The 25033-nt window shown below is 52.5% G+C and overlaps 1 protein-coding gene across 1 annotated transcript; it reads left to right on the top strand.

Moving 5' to 3' along the window:
• The first annotated feature begins 173 nt into the window (after positions 1-173).
• LOC138645588 (uncharacterized) lies at positions 174-22892 on the top strand. The gene is made up of 7 exons (XM_069735008.1): positions 174-519; positions 841-887; positions 6411-6600; positions 9152-9198; positions 13478-13523; positions 13598-13664; positions 22647-22892. Exons 1-7 carry the CDS (start codon positions 305-307, stop codon positions 22776-22778), a joined length of 744 nt encoding a protein of 247 aa, XP_069591109.1. The 5' UTR covers positions 174-304; the 3' UTR covers positions 22779-22892.
• Positions 22893-25033: the final 2141 nt, after the last annotated feature.

Below are 25033 nucleotides of genomic sequence, written 5' to 3'. Positions count from 1 at the left end.
GCAGGGTTTCTCTCTCTTCACGTAACCTCCATTAGACGTAAAGCCTGTGTCACATGACGTGTCACATGACCTCTGATGCAGCATTAGTGTCACATGACCTCTGATAGTGTTGGTGTCACATGACTTATAAATATTATTATATCCAGTGTCACATGACTGATATGTATTATTATACCCAGTGTCACATGACCAGTGTATCATCATCCGGCCGTCTCCTGTGCTGTGATGTCGCCAGCCGCCATATTTCTATCCATTGTCTCCCAGTTTTTCCAGAAACTACAATATAAGAATTAGTGAGTGAATAATGGGGTTCCCGTCTTGTCTTGCAGGGGGCCGGGGCTGGTGTGTGATCCATGGACAGGAGCTGACAATTGCTCTCTGGTATCAGCTGTCTCTACGCTGTGGTCGCGCCTGTGTGACCCTCCGCGGCTCCTACGTCCCCCTGCACCTCGCCCCGTCCTCTACGCCCACCCCCCCGGGGCTCACCGACAACCTGATCTGTGAAGAATGCATGTCCAGGTGAGCGGCCGCACCGAACCCACCGGTGACCCGGCGTCCGCAGGACAATGTGCCGGATTGTACGAAGTGCTCGTGTGCAGAGCTGAGGGTCCGTTACTACAGCGGTGTCCGGGCCGGAGCACCCCGTGCCCCCTCCCGACCGTTTGTTACAATGTATCAGTGCAGGGAAAATGTAATCCATGTCTGTAGAGTTTCCATTCACTGACCGCGAGCAGAGATCTACAACTGGGGCGATAATGGAGGGATAGGAAGCGGCAGAAACCCCTCCAAGAGCCGCCGCGGCTCCTCGAAGTGTGACCCCTCTGTGATTGTGTGTTACAGAAACCAGGAGAAAGATGATCGTCTTCAGCAGAAGTCAGTGCTGCCAGGTACCGGCCCCCGAGGGCCCCCATCTGCTCTGTATACACGCCCGAGACCCCCCATCCCAGTCTGCGCTCTGTATACACGCCTGAGACCCCCCATCCCAGTCTGCGCTCTGTATACACGCCCGATCTCCCCCATCCCAGTCTGCGCTCTGTATACACGCCCGAGACCCCCCATCCCAGTCTGCGCTCTGTATACACGCCTGAGACCCCCCATCCCAGTCTGCGCTCTGTATACACGCCTGAGACCCCCCATCCCAGTCTGCGCTCTGTATACACGCCTGAGACCCCCCATCCCAGTCTGCGCTCTGTATACACGCCTGAGACCCCCCATCCCAGTCTGTGCTCTGTATACACGCCCGATCTCCCCCATCCCAGTCTGCGCTCTGTATACACGCCTGAGACCCCCCCATCCCAGTCTGCGCTCTGTATACACGCCTGAGACCCCCCATCCCAGTCTGCGCTCTGTATACACGCCCGAGCTCCCCCATCCCAGTCCGCGCTCTGTATACACGCCTGAGACCCCCCATCCCAGTCTGCGCTCTGTATACACGCCCGAGCTCCCCCATCCCAGTCTGTGCTCTGTATACACGCCTGAGCTCCCCCATCCCAGTCTGTGCTCTGTATACATGCCCGATCTCCCCCATCCCAGTCTGCGCTCTGTATACACGCCCGATCTCCCCCATCCCAGTCTGCGCTCTGTATACATGCCCGAGACCCCCCATCCCAGTCTGTGCTCTGTATACATGCCCGAGACCCCCCATCCCAGTCTGCGCTCTGTATACATGCCCGAGCTTCCCTATCCCAGTCTGTGCTCTGTATACACGCCCGAGACCCCCCATCCCAGTCTGTGCTCTGTATACATGCCCGATCTCCCCCATCCCAGTCTGCGCTCTGTATACATGCCCGAGACCCCCCATCCCAGTCTGCGCTCTGTATACACGCCCGAGACCCCCCATCCCAGTCTGTGCTCTGTATACATGCCCGATCTCCCCCATCCCAGTCTGCGCTCTGTATACATGCCCGAGACCCCCCATCCCAGTCCGCGCTCTGTATACACGCCTGAGACCCCCCATCCCAGTCTGCGCTCTGTATACATGCCCGAGCTTCCCTATCCCAGTCTGTGCTCTGTATACATGCCCGATCTCCCCCATCCCAGTCTGCGCTCTGTATACACGCCCGATCTCCCCCATCCCAGTCTGCGCTCTGTATACATGCCCGAGACCCCCCATCCCAGTCTGTGCTCTGTATACACGCCTGAGACCCCCCATCCCAGTCTGCGCTCTGTATACACGCCCGAGCTCCCCCATCCCAGTCTGCGCTCTGTATACACGCCCGATCTCCCCCATCCCAGTCTGCGCTCTGTATACATGCCCGAGCTCCCCCATCCCAGTCTGCGCTCTGTATACACGCCCGAGCTCCCCCATCCCAGTCTGCGCTCTGTATACACGCCCGAGCTCCCCCATCCCAGTCTGCGCTCTGTATACACGCCCGATCTCCCCCATCCCAGTCTGCGCTCTGTATACATGCCCGAGACCCCCCATCCCAGTCTGCGCTCTGTATACATGCCTGAGACCCCCCATCCCAGTCTGCGCTCTGTATACACGCCCGAGCTCCCCCATCCCAGTCTGCGCTCTGTATACACGCCCGATCTCCCCCATCCCAGTCTGCGCTCTGTATACATGCCCGAGACCCCCCATCCCAGTCCGCGCTCTGTATACATGCCCAATCTCCCCCATCCCAGTCTGTGCTCTGTATACATGCCTGAGACCCCCCATCCCAGTCCGCGCTCTGTATACACGCCCAATCTCCCCCATCCCAGTCTGTGCTCTGTATACATGCCTGAGACCCCCCATCCCAGTCTGCGCTCTGTATACATGCCCGATCCCCCCCATCCCAGTCTGCGCTCTGTATACACGCCCGAGACCCCCCCCATCCCAGTCCGCGCTCTGTATACATGCCCGAGCTCCCCCATCCCAGTCTGCGCTCTGTATACATGCCCGAGACCCCCCCATCCCAGTCCGCGCTCTGTATACATGCCTGAGACCCCCCATCCCAGTCTGCGCTCTGTATACACGCCCGAGCTCCCCCATCCCAGTCTGCGCTCTGTATACATGCCCGATCCCCCCCATCCCAGTCTGCGCTCTGTATACACGCCCGAGACCCCCCATCCCAGTCCGCGCTCTGTATACATGCCCGTCCCCCCCCCATCCCAGTCTGCGCTCTGTATACACGCCCGAGACCCCCCCATCCCAGTCCGCGCTCTGTATACACGCCCGAGACCCCCCCCCATCCCAGTCTGCGCTCTGTATACACGCCCGAGCTCCCCCATCCCAGTCTGTGCTCTGTATACACGCCCGAGACCCCCCCATCCCAGTCTGCGCTCTGTATACATGCCCGAGCTCCCCCATCCCAGTCTGTGCTCTGTATACATGCCCGATCCCCCCCCCCCATCCCAGTCTGCGCTCTGTATACATGCCCGAGCTCCCCCATCCCAGTCTGTGCTCTGTATACATGCCCGAGACCCCCCATCCCAGTCTGTGCTCTGTATACATGCCTGAGACCCCCCCCATCCCAGTCTGCGCTCTGTATACATGCCCGAGCTCCCCCATCCCAGTCTGTGCTCTGTATACATGCCCGATCCCCCCCCCATCCCAGTCTGCGCTCTGTATACATGCCCGAGCTCCCCCATCCCAGCCTGCGCTCTGTATACACGCCCGAGACCCCCCCATCCCAGTCTGCGCTCTGTATACATGCCCGAGCTCCCCCATCCCAGTCTGTGCTCTGTATACATGCCCGAGACCCCCCATCCCAGTCTGTGCTCTGTATACATGCCCGAGACCCCCCCATCCCAGTCCGCGCTCTGTATACACGCCCGAGCTCCCCCATCCCAGTCCGCGCTCTGTATACATGCCCGAGACCCCCCCATCCCAGTCCGCGCTCTGTATACATGCCCGAGCTCACCCCTTCCCAGTCTGCGCTCTGTATACACGCCCGAGACCCCCCCATCTCAGTCTGCGCTCTGTATACACGCCCGAGACCCCCCCATCCCAGTCCGCGCTCTGTATACACGCCCGAGACCCCCCCCATCCCAGTTCGCGCTCTCTATACATGCCCGATCCCCCCCCATCCCAGTCTGTGGTCTGTATACATGCCCGAGACCCCCCATCCCAGTCTATGCTCTGTATACACGCCCGAGACCCCCCCCATCCCAGTCTATGCTCTGTATACATGCCCGATCCCCCCCCATCCCAGTCTATGCTCTGTATACACGCCCGAGACCCCCCCATCCCAGTCTATGCTCTGTATACACACCTGAGCTCCCCCATCCCAGTCTGCGCTCTGTATACACTCCCGATCCCCCCCCATCCCAGTCCGCGCTCTGTATACATGCCCGAGACCCCCCATCCCAGTCTATGCTCTGTATACACGCCCGAGACCCCCCCATCCCAGTCTGTGCTCTGTATACATGCCTGAGACCCCCCCCATCCCAGTCTGCGCTCTGTATACATGCCCGAGCTCCCCCATCCCAGTCTGTGCTCTGTATACATGCCCGATCCCCCCCCCATCCCAGTCTGCGCTCTGTATACATGCCCGAGCTCCCCCATCCCAGCCTGCGCTCTGTATACACGCCCGAGACCCCCCCATCCCAGTCTGCGCTCTGTATACATGCCCGAGCTCCCCCATCCCAGTCTGTGCTCTGTATACATGCCCGAGACCCCCCATCCCAGTCTGTGCTCTGTATACATGCCCGAGACCCCCCCATCCCAGTCCGCGCTCTGTATACACGCCCGAGCTCCCCCATCCCAGTCCGCGCTCTGTATACATGCCCGAGACCCCCCCATCCCAGTCCGCGCTCTGTATACATGCCCGAGCTCACCCCTTCCCAGTCTGCGCTCTGTATACACGCCCGAGACCCCCCCCATCTCAGTCTGCGCTCTGTATACACGCCCGAGACCCCCCCATCCCAGTCCGCGCTCTGTATACACGCCCGAGACCCCCCCCATCCCAGTTCGCGCTCTGTATACATGCCCGATCCCCCCCCATCCCAGTCTGTGGTCTGTATACATGCCCGAGACCCCCATCCCAGTCTATGCTCTGTATACACGCCCGAGACCCCCCCATCCCAGTCTATGCTCTGTATACACACCTGAGCTCCCCCATCCCAGTCTGCGCTCTGTATACACTCCCGATCCCCCCCCATCCCAGTCCGCGCTCTGTATACATGCCCGAGACCCCCCATCCCAGTCTATGCTCTGTATACACGCCCGAGACCCCCCCATCCCAGTCTGTGCTCTGTATACACACCTGAGCTCCCCCATCCCAGTCTGCGCTCTGTATACACTCCCGATCCCCCCCCATCCCAGTCCGCGCTCTGTATACATGCCCGAGACCCCCCATCCCAGTCTATGCTCTGTATACACGCCCGAGACCCCCCCATCCCAGTCTGTGCTCTGTATACATGCCCGAGACCCCCCATCCCAGTCTATGCTCTGTATACACGCCCGAGACCCCCCCATCCCAGTCTATGCTCTGTATACATGCCCGAACCAAACAAAATACGTTAGAGTGGGCACCATCCAATATAAAAGTTCGGGATCACCTATTGCATACTAACATGAGATACAGCAATAAGAGGAAAGCTATGCAATAAAGAATGGGATCACCAACACAATAATAATAATAATAATAATAATAATAATAATAATAATAATAATAATATACCACATGACCATTTATTTATTGAGAACAACACACAGAGCACATTACAAACATGTAAAAGGCCTCCAGCACATGAGTAGAGGTGGCCGGGTCCACACTACAATTCAACACAAACAATATATTGCACAAGAATACACTGATGGGCCGCATATACTATACCATAGACCTTGACCATAATTGTAACCATTTTTAGGTCCAATATCCGTACATGGTAATACAAATGGATACAAACATCATAAATGCCACGTAATGTACAAGCACACAAAATATATATAGTAAGAGATCTAGTTGAGCAGCCCCATGAGCCTCACAGGCTGCCGCACACAGAGATAGTCTGGAGGAGGGAACATACATACGGCAAGCCAAAAAATCGCTGCCCACTATACGAAGCATGCCAATGCTGTTCTATTGTCTCACCACCTACAGTCTATGTAAACTGGTGATAGTGTTGGCAAAGTGCCACCAGATCATCCTGGAGCCATATACATCAGCCGGTCACCACCTTGTATAACGAGCTCTGGCTACAGATAACACAGAGGATCTCACCAAGAGTAACCTACTAGATCTCTACTGTGCTGGGCACGGTGGATCCCACTGACCACATCAGTGTCCTATTATATCCAGTGTCACATGACTGATATGTATTATTATACCCAGTGTCACATGACCAGTGTATCATCATCCGGCCGTCTCCTGTGCTGTGATGTCGCCAGCCGCCATATTTCTATCCATTCTCTTCCAGTTTTTCCAGAAACTACAATATAAGAATTAGTGAGTGAATAATGGGGTTCCCGTCTTGTCTTGCAGGGGGCCGGGGCTGGTGTGTGATCCATGGACAGGAGCTGACAATTGCTCTCTGGTATCAGCTGTCTCTACGCTGTGGTCGCGCCTGTGTGACCCTCCGCGGCTCCTACGTCCCCCTGCACCTCGCCCCGTCCTCTACGCCCACCCCCCCGGGGCTCACCGACAACCTGATCTGTGAAGAATGCATGTCCAGGTGAGCGGCCGCACCGAACCCACCGGTGACCCGGCGTCCGCAGGACAATGTGCCGGATTGTACGAAGTGCTCGTGTGCAGAGCTGAGGGTTCGTTACTACAGCGGTGTCCAGGCCGGGCCGGGCTGTATCAGTGCAGGGAAAATGTAATCCATGTCTGTAGAGTTTCCATTCACTGACCGCGAGCAGAGATCTACAACTGGGGCGATAATGGAGGGATAGGAAGCGGCAGAAACCCCTCCAAGAGCCGCCGCGACTCCTCGAAGTGTGACCCCTCTGTGATTGTAACATAGTTAGTAAGGCCGAAAAAAGCCATTTGTCCATCCAGTTCAGCCTATATTCCATCATAATAAATACCCAGATCTACGTCCTTCTACAGAACCTAATAATTGTATGATACAATATTGTTCTGCTCCAGGAAGACATCCAGGCCTCTCTTGAACCCCTCGACTGAGTTCGCCATCACCACCTCCTCAGGCAAGCAATTCCAGATTCTCACTGCCCTAACAGTAAAGAATCCTCTTCTATGTTGGTGGAAAAACCTTCTCTCCTCCAGACGCAAAGAATGCCCCCTTGTGCCCGTCACCTTCCTTGGTATAAACAGATCCTCAGCGAGATATTTGTATTGTCCCCTTATATACTTATACATGGTTATTAGATCGCCCCTCAGTCGTCTTTTTTCTAGACTAAATAATCCTAATTTCGCTAATCTATCTGGGTATTGTAGTTCTCCCATCCCCTTTATTAATTTTGTTGCCCTCCTTTGTACTCTCTCTAGTTCCATTATATCCTTCCTGAGCACCGATGCCCAAAACTGGACACAGTACTCCATGTGCGGTCTAACTAGGGATTTGTACAGAGGCAGTATAATGCTCTCATCATGTGTATCCAGACCTCTTTTAATGCACCCCATGATCCTGTTTGCCTTGGCAGCTGCTGCCTGGCACTGGCTGCTCCAGGTAAGTTTATCATTAACTAGGATCCCCAAGTCCTTCTCCCTGTCAGATTTACCCAGTGGTTTCCCGTTCAGTGTGTAATGGTGATATTGATTCCTTCTTCCCATGTGTATAACCTTACATTTATCATTGTTAAACCTCATCTGCCACCTTTCAGCCCAAGTTTCCAACCTATCCAGATCCATCTGTAGCAGAATACTATCTTCTCTTGTATTAACTGCTTTACATAGTTTTGTATCATCTGCAAATATCGATATTTTACTGTGTAAACCTTCTACCAGATCATTAATGAATATGTTGAAGAGAACAGGTCCCAATACTGACCCCTGCGGTACCCCACTGGTCACAGCGACCCAGTTAGAGACTATACCATTTATAACCACCCTCTGCTTTCTATCACTAAGCCAGTTACTAACCCATTTACACACATTTTCCCCCAGACCAAGCATTCTCATTTTGTGTACCAACCTCTTGTGCGGCACGGTATCAAACGCTTTGGAAAAATCGAGATATACCACGTCCAATGACTCACCGTGGTCCAGCCTATAGCTTACCTCTTCATAAAAACTGATTAGATTGGTTTGACAGGAGCGATTTCTCATAAACCCATGCTGATATGGAGTTAAACAGTTATTCTCATGGAGATAATCCAGAATAACATCCCTCAGAAACCCTTCAAATATTTTACCAACAATAGAGGTTAGACTTACTGGCCTATAATTTCCAGGTTCACTTTTAGAGCCCTTTTTGAATATTGGCACCACATTTGCTATGCGCCAGTCCTGCGGAACAGACCCTGTCGCTATAGAGTCACTAAAAATAAGAAATAATGGTTTATCTATTACATTACTTAGTTCTCTTAGTACTCGTGGGTGTATGCCATCCGGACCCGGAGATTTATCTATTTTAATCTTATTTAGCCGGTTTCGCACCTCTTCTTGGGTTAGATTGGTGACCCTTAATATAGGGTTTTCATTGTTTCTTGGGATTTCACCTAGCATTTCATTTTCCACCGTGAATACCGTGGAGAAGAAGGTGTTTAATATGTTAGCTTTTTCCTCGTCATCTACAACCATTCTTTCCTCACTATTTTTTAAGGGGCCTACATTTTCAGTTTTTATTCTTTTACTATTGATATAGTTGAAGAACAGTTTGGGATTAGTTTTACTCTCCTTAGCAATGTGCTTCTCTGTTTCCTTTTTGGCAGCTTTAATTAGTTTTTTAGATAAAGTATTTTTCTCCCTATAGTTTTTTAGAGCTTCAATGGTGCCATCCTGCTTTAGTAGTGCAAATGCTTTCTTTTTACTGTTAATTGCCTGTCTTACTTCTTTGTTTAGCCACATTGGGTTTTTCCTATTTCTAGTCCTTTTATTCCCACAAGGTATAAACCGCTTACACTGCCTATTTAGGATGTTCTTAAACATTTCCCATTTATTATCTGTATTCTTATTTCTGAGGATATTGTCCCAGTCTACCAGATTAAGGGCATCTCTAAGCTGTTCAAACTTTGCCTTCCTAAAGTTCAGTGTTTTTGTGACTCCCTGACAAGTCCCCCTAGTGAAAGACAGGTGAAACTGTACAATATTGTGTGTTACAGAGACCAGGAGAAAGATGATCGTCTTAAGCAGAAGTCAGTGCTGCAAGGTACCGGCCCCCGAGGGCCCCCATCTGCTCTCTGTATACACGCCCAAGCTTCCCCATCCTGGTCCACGCTCCGTATACACGCCCGAGCCCCCCATCCTGGTCCACGCTCCGTATACACGCCCGAGCCCCCCATCCTGGTCCACGCTCCGTATACATGCCCGAGCCCCCCCCATCCCGGTACGCGCTCCATATACACGCCCGAGCCCCCCCTTCCCAATCCTCGCTCCATATACACACCAGGGCCCCCCATCCCGGTCCTCGCTCTGTATACAGGCCCGAGCCCCCCATCCAGTTCTCGCTCCATATACACGCCCGGGCCTCCCCATCCCGGTCCTCGCTCCGTATACAGGCCCGAGCCCCCATCCCGATCTTCGCTCCGTATACACGCCCGAGCCCCCCCATCCTGTTCCACGCTCTGTATACACGCCCGAGCCCCCCATCCTGGTCCACGCTCCGTATACATGCCCGAGCCCCCCCCATCCCGGTACGCGCTCCATATACACGCCCGAGCCCCCCCTTCCCAATCCTCGCTCCATATACACACCAGGGCCCCCCATCCCGGTCCTCGCTCTGTATACAGGCCCGAGCCCCCCATCCAGTTCTCGCTCCATATACACGCCCGGGCCTCCCCATCCCGGTCCTCGCTCCGTATACAGGCCCGAGCCCCCATCCCGATCTTCGCTCCGTATACACGCCCGAGCCCCCCCATCCTGTTCCACGCTCTGTATACATGCCCGAGCCCCCCCATCCCGATCCTCGCTCCTTATACACACCCGCGCCCCCCATCCAGATTCTCGCTCCTTATATATACCCGAGCCCCCCATCTCGATCCTCGCTCTGTATACACGCCCGAGCCCCCCTTTCCCACTCTGTATATACACCCGAGCCCCCCATCCCGATCCTCGCTCCGTATACACGCCCAAACCCCCCCATCCTGGTCCACGCTCTGTATACACGCCCAAGCCCCCCCATCCCGATCCTCACTCCTTATACACACCCGGGCCCCCCCATCCCGATCCTCACTCCTTATACACGCCCGGCCCCCCCCATCCCGGTCCACGCTCTGTATACACGCCTGAGCCCCCCCATCCCACTCCATGCTCTGTATACACGCCTGAGCCCCCCCCATCCTGGTCCACGCTCTGTATACACACCTGGGCAACCCCATCCTGGTCCACGCTCTGTATACACGCCCGAGCCCCCCCATCCCGATCCTCGCTCCTTATACACACCCGGGCCTCCCCATCCTGATCCTCGCTCCATATACATGCCCGGGCCCCCCCATCCCACTCCGTGCTCTGTATACACGCCCTAGCCCCCCCATCCTGGTCCATGCTCCATATACACGCCTGGGCCCCCCCTTCCCGGCCCAGCTCTGTATACACGCCCGAGCCCCCCCATCCCGCTCTGCATATACACCCGGGCCTCCCCATCCCGATCCTCGCTCTGTATACATGCCCGAGCCCCCCCATCCCGATCCTCGCTTCTTATACACGCCCGGGCCCCCCATCCTGATCCTCGCTCCGTATACACGCCCGAACCCCCCTTCCCGCTCTGTATATACACCCCTGCTCCCCCATCCCGCTCCGTGCTCTGTATACACGCCCGAGCCCCCCCATCCTGGTCCACGCTCTGTATACATGCCCGAGCCCCCCCATCCCGATCCTCGCTCCTTATACACACCCGGGCCTCCCCATCCCGATCCTCGCTCCGCATACACGCCTGGGGCCCCCCCCATCCAGGTCCACGCTCTGTATACACGCCTGAGCCCCCCCATCCCGCTCCGTGCTCTGTATACATGCCCGAGCCCCCCCCCCATCCCGGTACGCGCTCCATATACACGCCCGGGCCTCCCCATCCTGGTACGCGCTCCATATACACGCCCGAGCCCCCCCTTCCCAATCCTCGCTCCATATACACACCAGGGCCCCCATCCCGGTCCTCGCTCTGTATACAGGCCCGAGCCCCCCATCCAGTTCTCGCTCCGTATACAGGCCCGAGCCCCCCATCCCGATCTTCGCTCCGTATACACGCCCGAGCCCCCCCATCCTGTTCCACGCTCTGTATACATGCCCGAGCCCCCCCATCCCGATCCTCGCTCCTTATACACACACGGGCCCCCCATCCCGATCCTCGCTCCTTATATACACCCGAGCCCCCCATCTCGATCTTCGCTCTGTATACACGCCCGAGCCCCCCATTCCCACTCTGTATATACACCCGAGCCCCCCATCCCGATCCTCGCTCCGTATACACGCCCAAGCCCCCCCCCATCCTGGTCCACGCTCTGTATACACGCCCAAGCCCCCCATCCCGATCCTTGCTCCGTATACACGCCCGGCCCCCCCCATCCCGGTCTACGCTCTGTATACACGCCTGAGCCCCCCCATCCTGGTCCACGCTCTGTATACACGCCCGAGCCCCCCCCCCCATCCTGATCCTCGCTCCTTATACACACCCGGGCCTCCCCATCCTGATCCTCGCTCTGTATACATGCCCGGGCCCCCCCATCCCGGTCCACGCTCAGTATACACACCCGAGCCCCCCCCATCCCACTCCGTGCTCTGTATACACGCCCTAGCCCCCCCATCCTGGTCCACGCTCCATATACACGCCTGGGCCCCCCCTTCCCGGTCCAAGCCCTGTATACACGCCCGAGCCCCCCCATCCCGCTCTGTATATACACCCGGGCCTCCCCATCCCGAACCTCGCTCTGTATACATGCCCGGGCCCCCCATCCCAATCCTCGCTCCTTATACACGCCCGGGCCCCCCATCCCAATCCTCGCTCCTGATATACACCCGAGCCCCCCATCCCGATCCTCGCTCCGTATACACGCCCGAACCCCCCTTCCCGCTCTGTATATACACCCGGGCTCCCCCATCCCGCTCCGTGCTCTGTATACACGCCCTAGCCCCCCCCCATCCTGGTCCACGCTCTGTATTCATGCACGAGCCCCCCCATCCCGATCCTCGCTCCTTATACACACCCGGGCCTCCCCATCCCGATCCTCGCTCCGCATACACGCCTGGGGCCCCCCCCCATCCAGGTCCACGCTCTGTATACACGCCTGAGCCCCCCCATCCCGCTCCGTGCTCTGTATACACGCCCTAGCCCCCCATCCCGCTCCATGCTCTGTATACACACCCTAGCCCCCCCATCATGGTCCACGCTCCGTATACACGCCCGAGCCCCCCCATCCTGGTCCACGCTCTGTATACATGCCCGAGCCCCCCTATCCCGATCCTCGCTCCGCATACACGCCTGGGGCCCCCCCCATCCAGGTCCACGCTCTGTATACACGCCTGAGCCCCCCCATCCCGCTCCGTGCTCTGTATACACGCCCTAGCCCCCCCATCCTGGTCCACACTCTATACACACCCGAGCCCCCCCATCCCGCTCCGTGCTCTGTATACACGCCCTAGCCCCCCCATCCTGGTCCTCGCTCCGTATACACGCCCGGGCCCCCCCTTCCCGGTCCACGCTCTGTATACACGCCCGAGCCCCCCCATCCTGGTCCACGCTCCGTATACACGCCCGAGCACCCCCATCCTGGTCCACGCTCCATATACACGCCCGGGCCCCCCCTTCCCGGTCCACGCTCTGTATACACGCCTGAGCCCCCCCATCCTGGTCCACGCTCCATATACACGCCCGGGCCCCCCCTTCCCGGTCCACACTCCATATACACGCCCGAGCCCCCCCATCCCGGTCCACGCTCCGTATACACGCCCGAGCCCTCCCATCCCGGTCCACGCTTCGTATACACGCCCTAGCCCCCCCATCCTGGTCCACGCTCCATATACACGCCCGAGCCTCCCTACCATCCCGCTCCGCTATCTACAGAGTGGTGCCCAGCAATGAAGCAGGAATCGGTGAGGACTGACACCGTGGGTGCAGGAGGGACAGATGTCTCATTCTTAATGAAGTAGAAGTAAAGGCCTTATAGGGGGAAAGAAATCTTCCACCTCCCAGGGTAATAATGTCTGGGGTAATATGGGTGGATGGGCTTCTCCCCTCCTCAGGTTGGGACTCTTGTTCTGGGGGTCCAGCGCTGCTGCTTATATGTAATAGAATGATAATTGTATCTGATGAAGCGGACCCCCGACGTCTCCACAATAAAACACTTGACTCCGGTGCTGGAGCCGTTGTTCTTATAATTGACAAAACTGGTTCTCGGGAACTAATGGGGGCGTCTCCGTGTCCTCGGGGCGGTCACCTGGCACGTATTTGTACACCGGGGTCATTGGCAGGAAATAACATTCATCTCTACTTTCAGATAAATCTTGCCCCGACCTGAGCCTGCAGAAGTCTGGAGCTGTGAGGTGAGTGCCGGCTCTGTCCCCCGCGCCCTGTGTCCAAACGCATCACCTGGACCGCTTGTCTATTCTCTCTGCAGAGCATCTCGCTCCCGTAACAAGTCCGGACGATTCCAGCCCCAAGAAGATCCAGAGTACGCCCGCAGGGTAAGACGCAGCTCCTCTATCAACCTCATACGTGTCCGTTGAAGCGATGAAAGTTTTTCTCATACAAAGCTCCACATTCTGCCTCACTACGCTCACCACTAGGGGGAGCTCTCTGCATACAGACTTATACAGCCACCACTAGGGGGAGCTCTCTGCATACAGATTTATACAGCCACCACTAGGGGGAGCTCTCTGCATACAGACTTATACAGCCACCACTAGGGGGAGCTCTCTGCATACAGATTTATACAGCAACCACTAGGGGGAGCTCACTGTGTATAGACTTATACAGCCACCACTAGGGGGAGCTCTCTGCATACAGATTTATACAGCCACCACTAGGGGGAGCTCACTGCATACAGATTTATACAGCCACCACTAGGGGGAGCTCTCTGCATACAGACTTATACAGCCACCACTAGGGGGAGCTCTCTGCATACAGACTTATACAGCCACCACTAGGGGAGCTCTCTGCATACAGATTTATACAGCCACCACTAGGGGAGCTCTCTGCATACAGATTTATACAGCCACCACTAGGGGGAGCTCTCTGCATACAGATTTATACAGCCACCACTAGGGGGAGCTCTCTACATACAGACTTATACAGCCACCACTAGGGGAGCTCTCTGCATACAGATTTATACAGCCACCACTAGGGGAGCTCTCTGCATACAGATTTATACAGCCACCACTAGGGGGAGCTCTCTGCATACAGATTTATACAGCCACCACTAGGGGAGCTCTCTGCATACAGATTTATACAGCCACCACTAGGGGGAGCTCTCTGCATAGAGATTTATACAGCCACCACTAGGGAGAGCTCTCTACATACAGACTTATACAGCCACCACTAGGGGGAGCTCTCTGCATACAGATTTATACAGCCACCACTAGGGGGAGCTCTCTGCATACAGACTTATACAGCCACCACTAGGGGGAACTCTCTGCATACAGACTTATACAGCCACCACTAGGGGAGCTCTCTGCATACAGATTTATACAGCCACCACTAGGGGAGCTCTCTGCATACAGATTTATACAGCCACCACTAGGGGGAGCTCTCTGCATACAGATTTATACAGCCACCACTAGGGGGAGCTCTCTACATACAGACTTATACAGCCACCACTAGGGGGAGCTCTCTGCATACAGATTTATACAGCCACCACTAGGGAGAGCTCTCTGCATACAGACTTATACAGCCACCACTAGGGGGAGCTCTCTGCATACAGACTTATACAGCCACCACTAGGGGGAGCTCTCTGCATACAGATTTATACAGCCACCACTAGGGGGAGCTCTCTGCATACAGATTTATACAGCCACCACTAGGGGGAGCTCTCTGCATACATATTTATACAGCCACCACTAGGGGAGCTCTCTGCATACAGATTTATACAGCCACCACTAGGGGGAGCTCTCTGCATACAGACTTATACAGCCACCACTAGGGGGAGCTCTCTGCATACAGACTTATACAGCCACCACTAGGGGAGCTCTCTGCATACAGATTTATATAGCCACCACTAGGGGGAGCTCTCTGCATACAGATTTATACAGCCACCACTAGGGGGAGCTCTCTGCATACAGACTTATACAGCCACCACTAGGGGGAGCTCTCTGCATACAGATTTATACAGCCACCACTAGGGAGAGCTCTCTGCATACAGATTTATACAGCCACCACTAGGGGGAGCTCTGTTGTGGATTCTGTTTTTGGGCTCCCTCTGGTGGTTACAGATGGTACTGGGTGACTTGTGTTCTCTGCGGTCTCTGGTGTCCACCTGTTCTATCAGGATATGGGAGTTTCCTATTTAACCTGGCTTTCTTGTCATTTCCTCGCCGGCTATCAATGTAATCAGTGTGTCTTGTTGTAGGGTTTTTCGCTGACCGCGCAGTTCACTTTTGTATCCTCTGCTATCTAGTTTTAGCGGGCCTCATTTTGCTGAATCTGTTTTCATAACTACGTATGTGCTTTCCTCTCATTTCACCGTCATTACATTTGGGGGGCTGCTATTTCTGTGGGGTGTTTCTCTGGAGGCAAGAGAGGTCTGTGTTTCTTCTAATAGGGGAAGTTAATCCTTCGGCTGGCGCGAGACGTCTAGGAATCATCGTAGGCACGTTCCCCGGCTACAGCTAGTTGTGTGTTGAGGTTCAGGATCGCGGTCAGCTCAGTTTCCATCACCCTAGAGCTTGTTTTGTTTTTTGTGCTTGTCCTTTTGTGATCCCCTGCCATTGGGATCATGACAGTATAGCCGGCCAAAAAGTGGTAATCGTATTGGCTGAAGTAGGAGGAAAAGTAGTCTGAGGAAGTTTTTTTTTTTTTTTTTTTCCCCTCAGAGTTTGCTGCCTAGCCTTAATTGCAGCCTGGCTGCGTCTTACCTCCTCTTAATCCCTGAATGGCTCTGACCTCAGCTGTTTATCATGGACGTCCAGAGTTTGGCTTCCAGCCTGAATAATCTTGCTGCTAAGGTTCAAAATATACAGGATTTTGTTGTACATGCTCCTATGTCTGAACCTAGAATTCCTATCCCAGAGTTTTTTTCTGGAGATAGATCTAGTTTTCTGAATTTTAGGAACAATTGCAAGTTGTTCCTTTCTTTGAAATCTCGCTCTTCTGGAGACCCTGCTCAGCAAGTCAAGATTGTTATATCTTTCCTGCGGGGTGACCCTCAGAATTGGGCATTTGTATTGGCACCAGGGGATCCTGCGTTGCTCAATGTGGATGCGTTTTTTCTGGCATTGGGTTTGCTCTATGAGGAACCTAACCTAGAGATTCAGGCTGAAAAAGCTTTATTGGCTCTCTCTCAGGGGCAAGATGAAGCAGAAATATATTGTCAGAAATTTCGGAAATGGTCGGTGCTTACTCAGTGGAATGAGTGCGCCCTGGCTGCAAGATTCAGAGATGGCCTTTCTGAGGCCATTAAAGATGTTATGGTGGGGTTCCCTGCGCCTACAGGTCTGAATGAGTCTATGACTATGGCTATTCAGATTGATCGGCGTTTACGGGAGCGCAAACCTGTGCACCATTTGGCAGTGTCTTCTGAACAGGCACCTGAGACAATGCAATGTGATAGAATTCAGTCCAGAAGTGAACGGCAAAACTATAGGCGGAAAAATGGGTTGTGTTTTTATTGTGGTGATTCAGCTCATGTTATATCAGCATGCTCTAAACGCACAAAAAAGGTTGATAAGTCTGTTGCCATTAGTACTTTACAGTCTAAGTTAATTCTGTCTGTGACTCTGATTTGCTCATTATCATCCATTTCCGTCGATGCCTATGTAGATTCAGGCGCTGCCCTGAGTCTTATGGATTGGTCATTTGCCAACCGCTGTGGGTTTAGTCTGGAGCCTCTGGAAGTCCCTATTCCTTTGAAAGGAATTGACTCTACACCTTTGGCTATGAATAAACCTCAGTACTGGACACACGTGACCATGCGTATGACTCCCGTTCATCAGGAGGTGATTCGCTTCCTGGTACTGTATAATTTACATGATGTCTTAGTGCTTGGTCTGCCATGGTTACAAACTCATAACCCAGTCTTGGACTGGAAAACGATGTCTGTGTTAAGCTGGGGATGTCAGGGGGTTCATGATGATGCACCTCCGATTTCTATCGCTTCATCTACTCCTTCTGAGGTTCCTGTATTTTTGTCTGATTATCGGGATGTTTTTGAGGAGCCTAAGCTCAATTCGCTTCCTCCTCACAGGGATTGCGATTGTGCTATAGATTTGATTCCTGGCAGTAAATTTCCTAAAGGTCGTTTGTTCAATCTGTCAGTGCCAGAGCATGCTGCTATGCGGGATTATGTTAAGGAGTCCTTGGGAAAGGGACATATCCGTCCATCTTCGTCCCCTTTGGGAGCAGGTTTTTTTTTTGTGGCCAAAAAAGATGGTTCCTTGAGGCCTTGTATAGATTACCGTCTTTTGAATAAGATTACAGTTAAATATCAGTATCCTTTGCCATTGTTGACTGATTTGTTCGCTCGCATTAAGGGGGCTAAATGGTTCACTAAGATTGATCTTCGGGGGTGCGTATAATCTTGTGCGGATAAAGCAGGGTGATGAGTGGAAAACCGCATTTAATACGCCTGAGGGCCATTTTGAGTATTTGGTGATGCCTTTTGGACTTTCTAATGCTCCTTCTGTTTTCCAGTCCTTTATGCACGATATTTTCCGTGAATATCTGGATAAATTTATGATTGTGTATTTGGATGATATTTTGGTTTTTTCTGATGACTGGGAGTCCCATGTTCAGCAGGTCAGGAAGGTGTTTCAGGTCCTGCGGGCCAATTCTTTGTTTGTAAAAGGTTCAAAGTGTCTCTTTGGAGTCCAGAAGATTTCTTTTTTGGGGTATATTTTTTCCCCTTCTACTATTGAGATGGATCCCGTCAAGGTTCAGGCTATTTGTGACTGGACGCAGCCTACATCTCTTAAGAGTCTACAGAAGTTCTTGGGCTTTGCTAATTTTTATCGTCGTTTCATAACTAATTTTTCTAGTGTTGTTAAGCCTTTGACGGATTTGACTAAAGGCCCCTTCACATTAAGCGACGCTGCAGCGATACCGACAACGATTCGGATCGCTGCAGTGTCGCTGTTTGGTCGCTGGAGAGCTGTCACACAGACCGCTCTCCAGCGACCAACGATGCCGGTAACCAGGGTAAACATCGGGTAACTAAGCGCAGGGCCGCGCTTAGTAACCCGATGTTTACCCTGGTTACCATGCTAAAAGTAAAAAAAAAAACAAACAGTACATACTTACCTACAGCTGTCTGTCCTCCAGCGCTGTGCTCTGCTTCTCTGCTCTCCTCCTGTACTGTCTGGGAGCCGGAAAGCAGAGCGGTGACGTCACCGCTCTGCTTTCCGGCTCACAGCCAGTACAGGAGGAGTGCAGAGCGCAGCGCTGGAGCACAGACAGCGGTAGGTAAGTATGTACTGTTTGTTTTTTTTTACTTTTAGCATGGTAACCAGGGTAAACATCGGGTTACTAAGCGCGGCCCTGCGCTTAGTTACCCGATGTTTACCCTGGTTACCAGTGAAGACATCGCTGGATCGGTGTCACACACGCCGATCCAGCGATGTCAGCAGGGAGTCCAGCGACGAAATAAAGTTCTGGACTTTATTCAGCGACCAACGATCTCCCAGCAGGGGCCTGATCGTTGGTCGCTGTCACACATAACGATTTCATTAACGATATCGTTGCTACGTCACAAATAGCAACGATATCGTTAACTATATCGTTATGTGTGAAGGTACCTTAAGAAGGGTGCTGATGTTGCTGATTGGTCTCCTGCGGCTGTGGAGGCCTTTCAGGAACTTAAGCGCCGGTTTTCTTCTGCTCCTGTGTTGCGTCAGCCTGATGTTTCGCTTCCTTTTCAGGTTGAGGTTGATGCTTCCGAGATTGGAGCGGGGGCGGTTTTGTCACAGAGAAGCTCCGATTGCTCAGTGATGAAGCCATGTGCGTTCTTTTCTAGAAAGTTTTCGCCCACTGAGCGGAATTATGATGTTGGTAATCGGGAGCTTTTGGCCATGAAGTGGGCATTTGAGGAGTGGCGTCATTGGCTTGAGGGTGCTAGACATCGTGTGGTGGTCTTGACTGATCACAAAAATCTGATTTACCTTGAGTCTGCCAAGCGTCTGAATCCTAGACAGGCTCGTTGGTCACTGTTTTTCTCCCGTTTCGATTTTGTGGTTTCATACCTGCCAGGTTCAAAGAATGTGAAGGCGGATGCTCTTTCTAGGAGTTTTGTGCCTGACTCCCCTGGAAATTCTGAGCCCACTGCTATCCTTAGGGATGGGGTGATTTTGTCGGCTGTCTCCCCAGACTTGCGACGTGTTTTGCAGGAGTTTCAGGCGGATAAACCTGATCGTTGTCCGCCTGAAAGACTGTTTGTTCCGGATAATTGGACCAGTAGAGTCATCTCCGAGGTCCATTCTTCTGCATTGGCAGGTCATCCTGGAATATTTGGTACTAGAGACTTGGTGGCCAGGTCTTTTTGGTGGCCTTCCTTGTCGAGGGATGTGCGTTCTTTTGTGCAGTCTTGTGAAGTTTGCGCTCGGGCTAAGCCTTGCTGTTCTTGGGCCAGTGGATTGTTGTCACCTTTGCCTATCCCGAAGAGGCCTTGGACGCACATTTCCATGGACTTTATTTCGGATCTCCCTGTCTCTCAAAAAATGTCCGTCATCTGGGTTGTGTGTGACCGCTTTTCTAAGATGGTTCATCTGGTACCCTTGCCTAAGTTACCTTCCTCCTCTGAGTTGGTCCCTCTGTTTTTTCAGAACGTGGTTCGTTTGCATGGGATTCCGGAGAACATCGTTTCTGACAGGGGATCCCAGTTTGTGTCTAGATTTTGGCGGACGTTCTGTGCTAAGATGGGCATTGATTTGTCCTTTTCGTCTGCATTCCATCCTCAGACGAATGGCCAGACGGAACAAACTAATCAGACCTTGGAAACTTATTTAAGGTGTTTTGTTTCTGCTGATCAAGATGACTGGGTTACCTTTTTGCCGCCCTTTAATAATCGGGCTAGTTCTGCTACCTTGGTTTCTCCTTTCTTTTGTAATTCGGGGTTTCATCCTCGTTTTTCCTCTGGTCAGGTGGAGCCTTCTGATTGTCCTGGAGTGGACATGGTGGTGGATAGGTTGCATCAGATTTGGAGTCATGTGGTGGACAATTTGAAGTTGTCCCAGGAGAGGGCTCAGCAGTTTGCTAATCGCGTGGGTCCTCGACTTCGTGTTGGGGACTTGGTGTGGTTGTCTTCTCGTTTTGTTCCTATGAAGGTCTATTCTCCTAAGTTCAAGCCTCGGTTCATCGGTCCCTATAGGATCTTGGAAATTCTTAACCCTGTGTCGTTTCGTTTGGATCTTCCGGCATCGTTTGCTATTCATAATGTGTTCCATCGGTCGTTGTTGCGGAGGTATGAGGTACCTGTTGTTCCTTCGCTTGAGCCTCCTGCTCCGGTGCTGGTGGAGGGAGAATTGGAGTATGTTGTGGAGAAGATCTTGGATTCTCGTGTTTCCAGACGGAGACTCCAATATTTGGTCAAGTGGAAGGGTTATGGTCAGGAGGATAATTCTTGGATGGTTGCCTCTGATGTTCATGCTGCTGATTTGGTCCGTGCATTTCATAGGGCTCATCCTGGTCGCCCTGGTGGTTCTCGTGAGGGTTCGGTGACCCCTCCTCAAGGGGGGGGTACTGTTGTGGATTCTGTTTTTGGGCTCCCTCTGGTGGTTGCAGATGGTACTGGGTGACTTGTGTTCTCGTCGGTCTCTGGTGTCCACCTGTTCTATCAGGATATGGGAGTTTCCTATTTAACCTGGCTTTCTTGTCATTTCCTCGCCGGCTATCAATGTAATCAGTGTGTCTTGATACCTCTGCTTCCCGCTTCTGTATTCTTCAGGACAAGCTAAGTTTTTGATTTTCCTGTTCCACGTTTTGCTTAATTTTTGTCTTAGTCCAGCTTGCAGATATGTGATTCCTTTTTGCTGGTTGCTCTAGTGGGCTGATATTACTCCTCATGTTCCATGAGTTGGAACATGAGTTCAAGTAATTTCAGGATGGTTTTTTTGTAGGGTTTTTCGCTGACCGCGCAGTTCACTTTTGTATCCTCTGCTATCTAGTTTTAGCGGGCCTCATTTTGCTGAATCTGTTTTCATAACTACGTATGTGCTTTCCTCTCATTTCACCGTCATTACATGTGGGGGGCTGCTATTTCTGTGGGGTGTTTCTCTGGAGGCAAGAGAGGTCTGTGTTTCTTCTAATAGGGAAAGTTAGTTCTTCGGCTGGCGCGAGACGTCTAGGAATCATCGTAGGCACGTTCCCCGGCTACAGCTAGTTGTGTGTTGAGGTTCAGGATCGCGGTCAGCTCAGTTTCCATCACCCTAGAGCTTGTTTTGTTTTTTTGTGCTTGTCCTTTTGTGATCCCCTGCCATTGGGATCATGACAGAGCTCTCTGCATACAGACTTATACAGCCACCACTAGGGGGAGCTCTCTGCATACAGATTTATACAGCCACCACTAGGGGAGCTCTCTGCATATAGATTTATACAGCCACCACTAGGGGGAACTCTCTGCATACAGACTTATACAGCCACCACTAGAGGGAGCTCACTACATACAGACTTATACAGCCACCACTAGGGGGAGCTCACTACATACAGATTTATACAGCCACCGCTAGGGGGAGCTCACTACATACAGATTTATACAGCCACCACTAGGGGGAGCTCACTGCATACAGACTTATACAGCCACCACTAGGGGGAGCTCACTGCATACAGATTTATACAGCCACCACTAGGGGGAGCTCACTGCATACAGATTTATACAGCCACCACTAGGGGAGCTCACTGCATACAGACTTATACAGCCACCACTAGGGGGAGCTCACTGCATACAGACTTATACAGCCACCACTAGGGGAGCTCACTGCATACAAATTTATACAGCCACCACTAGGGGGAGCTCACTGCATACAGACTTATACAGCCACCACTAGAGGGAGCTCTCTGCATACAGACTTATACAGCCACCACTAGGGGGAGCTCACTGCATACAGACTTATACAGCCACCACTAGGGGGAGCTCACTGCATACAGATTTATACAGCCACCACTAGGGGGAGCTCTCTGCATAGATTTATACAGCCACCACTAGGGGAGCTCACTGCATACAGATTTATACAGCCCCCACTAGAGGGAGCTCACTTTATGCAAATTTATACAGCCACGGCTAGGGGGAGCTCACTACATAGATTTATACAGCCAGCACTAGAGGGAGCTCACTACATACAGATTTATACAGCCACCACTAGAGGGAGCTCACTACATAGATTTATACAGCCACCACTAGGGGGAGCTCACTGCATACAGATTTATAAAGCCACTACTAAGGGGAGCTCTCTGCATACAGATTTGAGGTCACTACTATAGGGAGCTCACTACATACAGATTTTATCACCAGCTCTTGCGTCTTTCAGGTGGACGAGCTTCTTAATCAGATGGCATCTGGACAAGTAGATTCCCAGAAAGTCCTGCAGTCCATCCGCCCGACCGTCATGCATTCCCCTCTTGCGAAGCAGGAACAAAGCCCCATCCCCATTAACCCATAACAAATCCCTGGAAGAGAGTATTTCTTAAGTAATGAAATTCATGTATTTATATTTTTTTACCTTTGCTCCATTTTGCTGTTTTTAATGCATTTATACATAAAGTGGCAAATAAACGATTTATGGAATTGTTTTTAGTTAGTGGCTGTAATAACTGAAAAGACACGGGTGGTCACATCCATAAGAGTCCGTCATTACAGGTCATAGCTACGTCGTCATCAGTCATCCATCCATCATTCAGTCATTCATCCATCAATCATCGTATTCACCATTGATTCCATGGTCTGTACATGAGGAGGGTCACATACAACATACAGACCTCACTTGCAGTAAGCATACTAACAATGACAGACTGGTATAGAGGGAAGATGTTCCTCCCCCTGCGGGCTTACATTCTACAGGATGGTGGGGAAGGAGACCGTAGGGATTGTGGTTGCTCCGGTGGTGGTGAGGTGGCCGTGTGGTCATTTCAGGTTGTAGCTTCATTGAAGAGATGGGTTTTCAGATTCCGTCTGAAGGATCCAAATGTGGTGGATAATCGGACGTGTTGGGGCACAGAATTCCGGAGGATGGAGGACATTTGGGAGAAGTCTTGGAGGCGATTGGGTGAGGAACAAATAATTGCTGAGGGGAGAAGCGGAGGAATAGCGAGGAGAGAGATTAATGAGTTGGGCAGCAAAGTTACGGATGGACTGGAGAGGTGCCAGAGTGTTAGAGAGGCCACAGAGGAGGATGTTGCAGTAGTCCAGGTGGGAGATGATTGAGGGTTGGAGAAAGGAGGAATTTTCTAAATATTTTTGAGCTGGAGGCGACAGGAAGTGGGAAGAGCATGAATGTGAGGTTTGAAGGACAGGGCAGAGTCAAGGGTTACTCTGAGACATTGGAGGGGAAATTGTGATGTTATTTATGGTGATAGATCTGATGGGGGACTTAGGTGAGATGGAGGAAAGATAATGAGTTCAGATTTGTCAACATTGAGGTTGAGGAAGTGAGAGGAGGATATGGCTGATAGACACTCTGGGATTCTGGAGAACAGAGGTGATGTCTGGGCCAGAGATGAATTTGAGTTGTCCCAGGCCAAGAGTATAGATTGAGACAAGTAGGGGTCCTAAGACGGAGCCTTGGGGGACTCCAACAGAGAGAGGGTGGGATGAGGTAGTGTGGGAGTGGGAAATTCTAAATGTGTGGTTGGAAAGGTACGAGGAGATCCAGGATAGGGCGAGATCCTTGATGCCAAAGTAAGAGAGGATCTGTAGTAGGAGGCAGTGGTCAACTGTGTCGAAGGCAGAGGAGGAGTAAAGAGAATTGTCCGTTAGCTTTGACTGTAATTTGTTAGTAATTTTGGTCAGGGCTGTCTCGGTGGAGTGGTGGGGACGGAAACCAGATTGTAGGTTGTGAAAGAGAGAGTTATGAGAAGTGGGAGGAAAGTTCAGCATGGACATAGCGGTTGGGTCGAGTGATGGCTTTTTGAGGATAGGGGTGATCGTGACATGTTTTGAAAGCAGGAGGGAAGGTGCCAGAAATAAATGATAAGGAGGAGGTGGGATGGGGTCAAGTCCACAAGTGGTGAGGTGTGATTTGTACAGGAGAAGAGTTAAGTTCTCCTTGATTGATGTTGGAGAGGGAGGTTATGGGGTTTGGGCATTGGTCTGGTATACAAAGGGGTTGTGGTGGTTGAACAATAAAGACTTGCCTTGTTTGGTCGATCTGATTTTTCAAGTGTGTGGCAAAGTCCTCTGCAGAGATGAGGGAGGCCGGAGGGGGCAGTGATGGGCGGAGGAGGGAGTTGAATAACTGATTTGTCACACTTTGCCATGCACAAGAGGGGCGACCACGTCAATAGCGGATGTGAGAGTGCCATTGTAGAAAGCAGTGTCTGTCATGGTGTGAGGATATGGACGCCGGTGGTAGAATAGTCAAGGAGTGTGCGAGTGTCTAGATGTGCGAGGTTTCTGAGGGGGTGCGCATGTTGCTGGACATTGGTGACAGGTGAGGAGGACAGGGATGAGAACTTGCGTAGATGGTGGTCAGACAGAGGGAGAGGGGAGGTGGTGAAGTTAAATTGGGAGCAGAGACGGGTGAAGACAAGGTCTAATGTGTGTCCACTTGTGGGTGGCTGAGGAGGACCACTGAGTAAGTCCAAAAGGTGAAGTAAGGGACCAGAGTTTGGACCGGCTGGTGTCAGTAGGGATGTTGAAGTCATCCATGAAGATGGTGGGAATGTGAGCAGAGAGTAAAGGAGCCAGGTGGAGAATTGG

This window comes from Ranitomeya imitator, chromosome 7 (assembly GCF_032444005.1).
Source record: "Ranitomeya imitator isolate aRanImi1 chromosome 7, aRanImi1.pri, whole genome shotgun sequence".
NCBI classification, from domain to species: domain Eukaryota; kingdom Metazoa; phylum Chordata; class Amphibia; order Anura; family Dendrobatidae; genus Ranitomeya; species Ranitomeya imitator.
The sequence above is the reverse complement of the archived record's forward strand: the minus strand, read 5'-3'. Positions and strand labels throughout refer to the sequence as shown.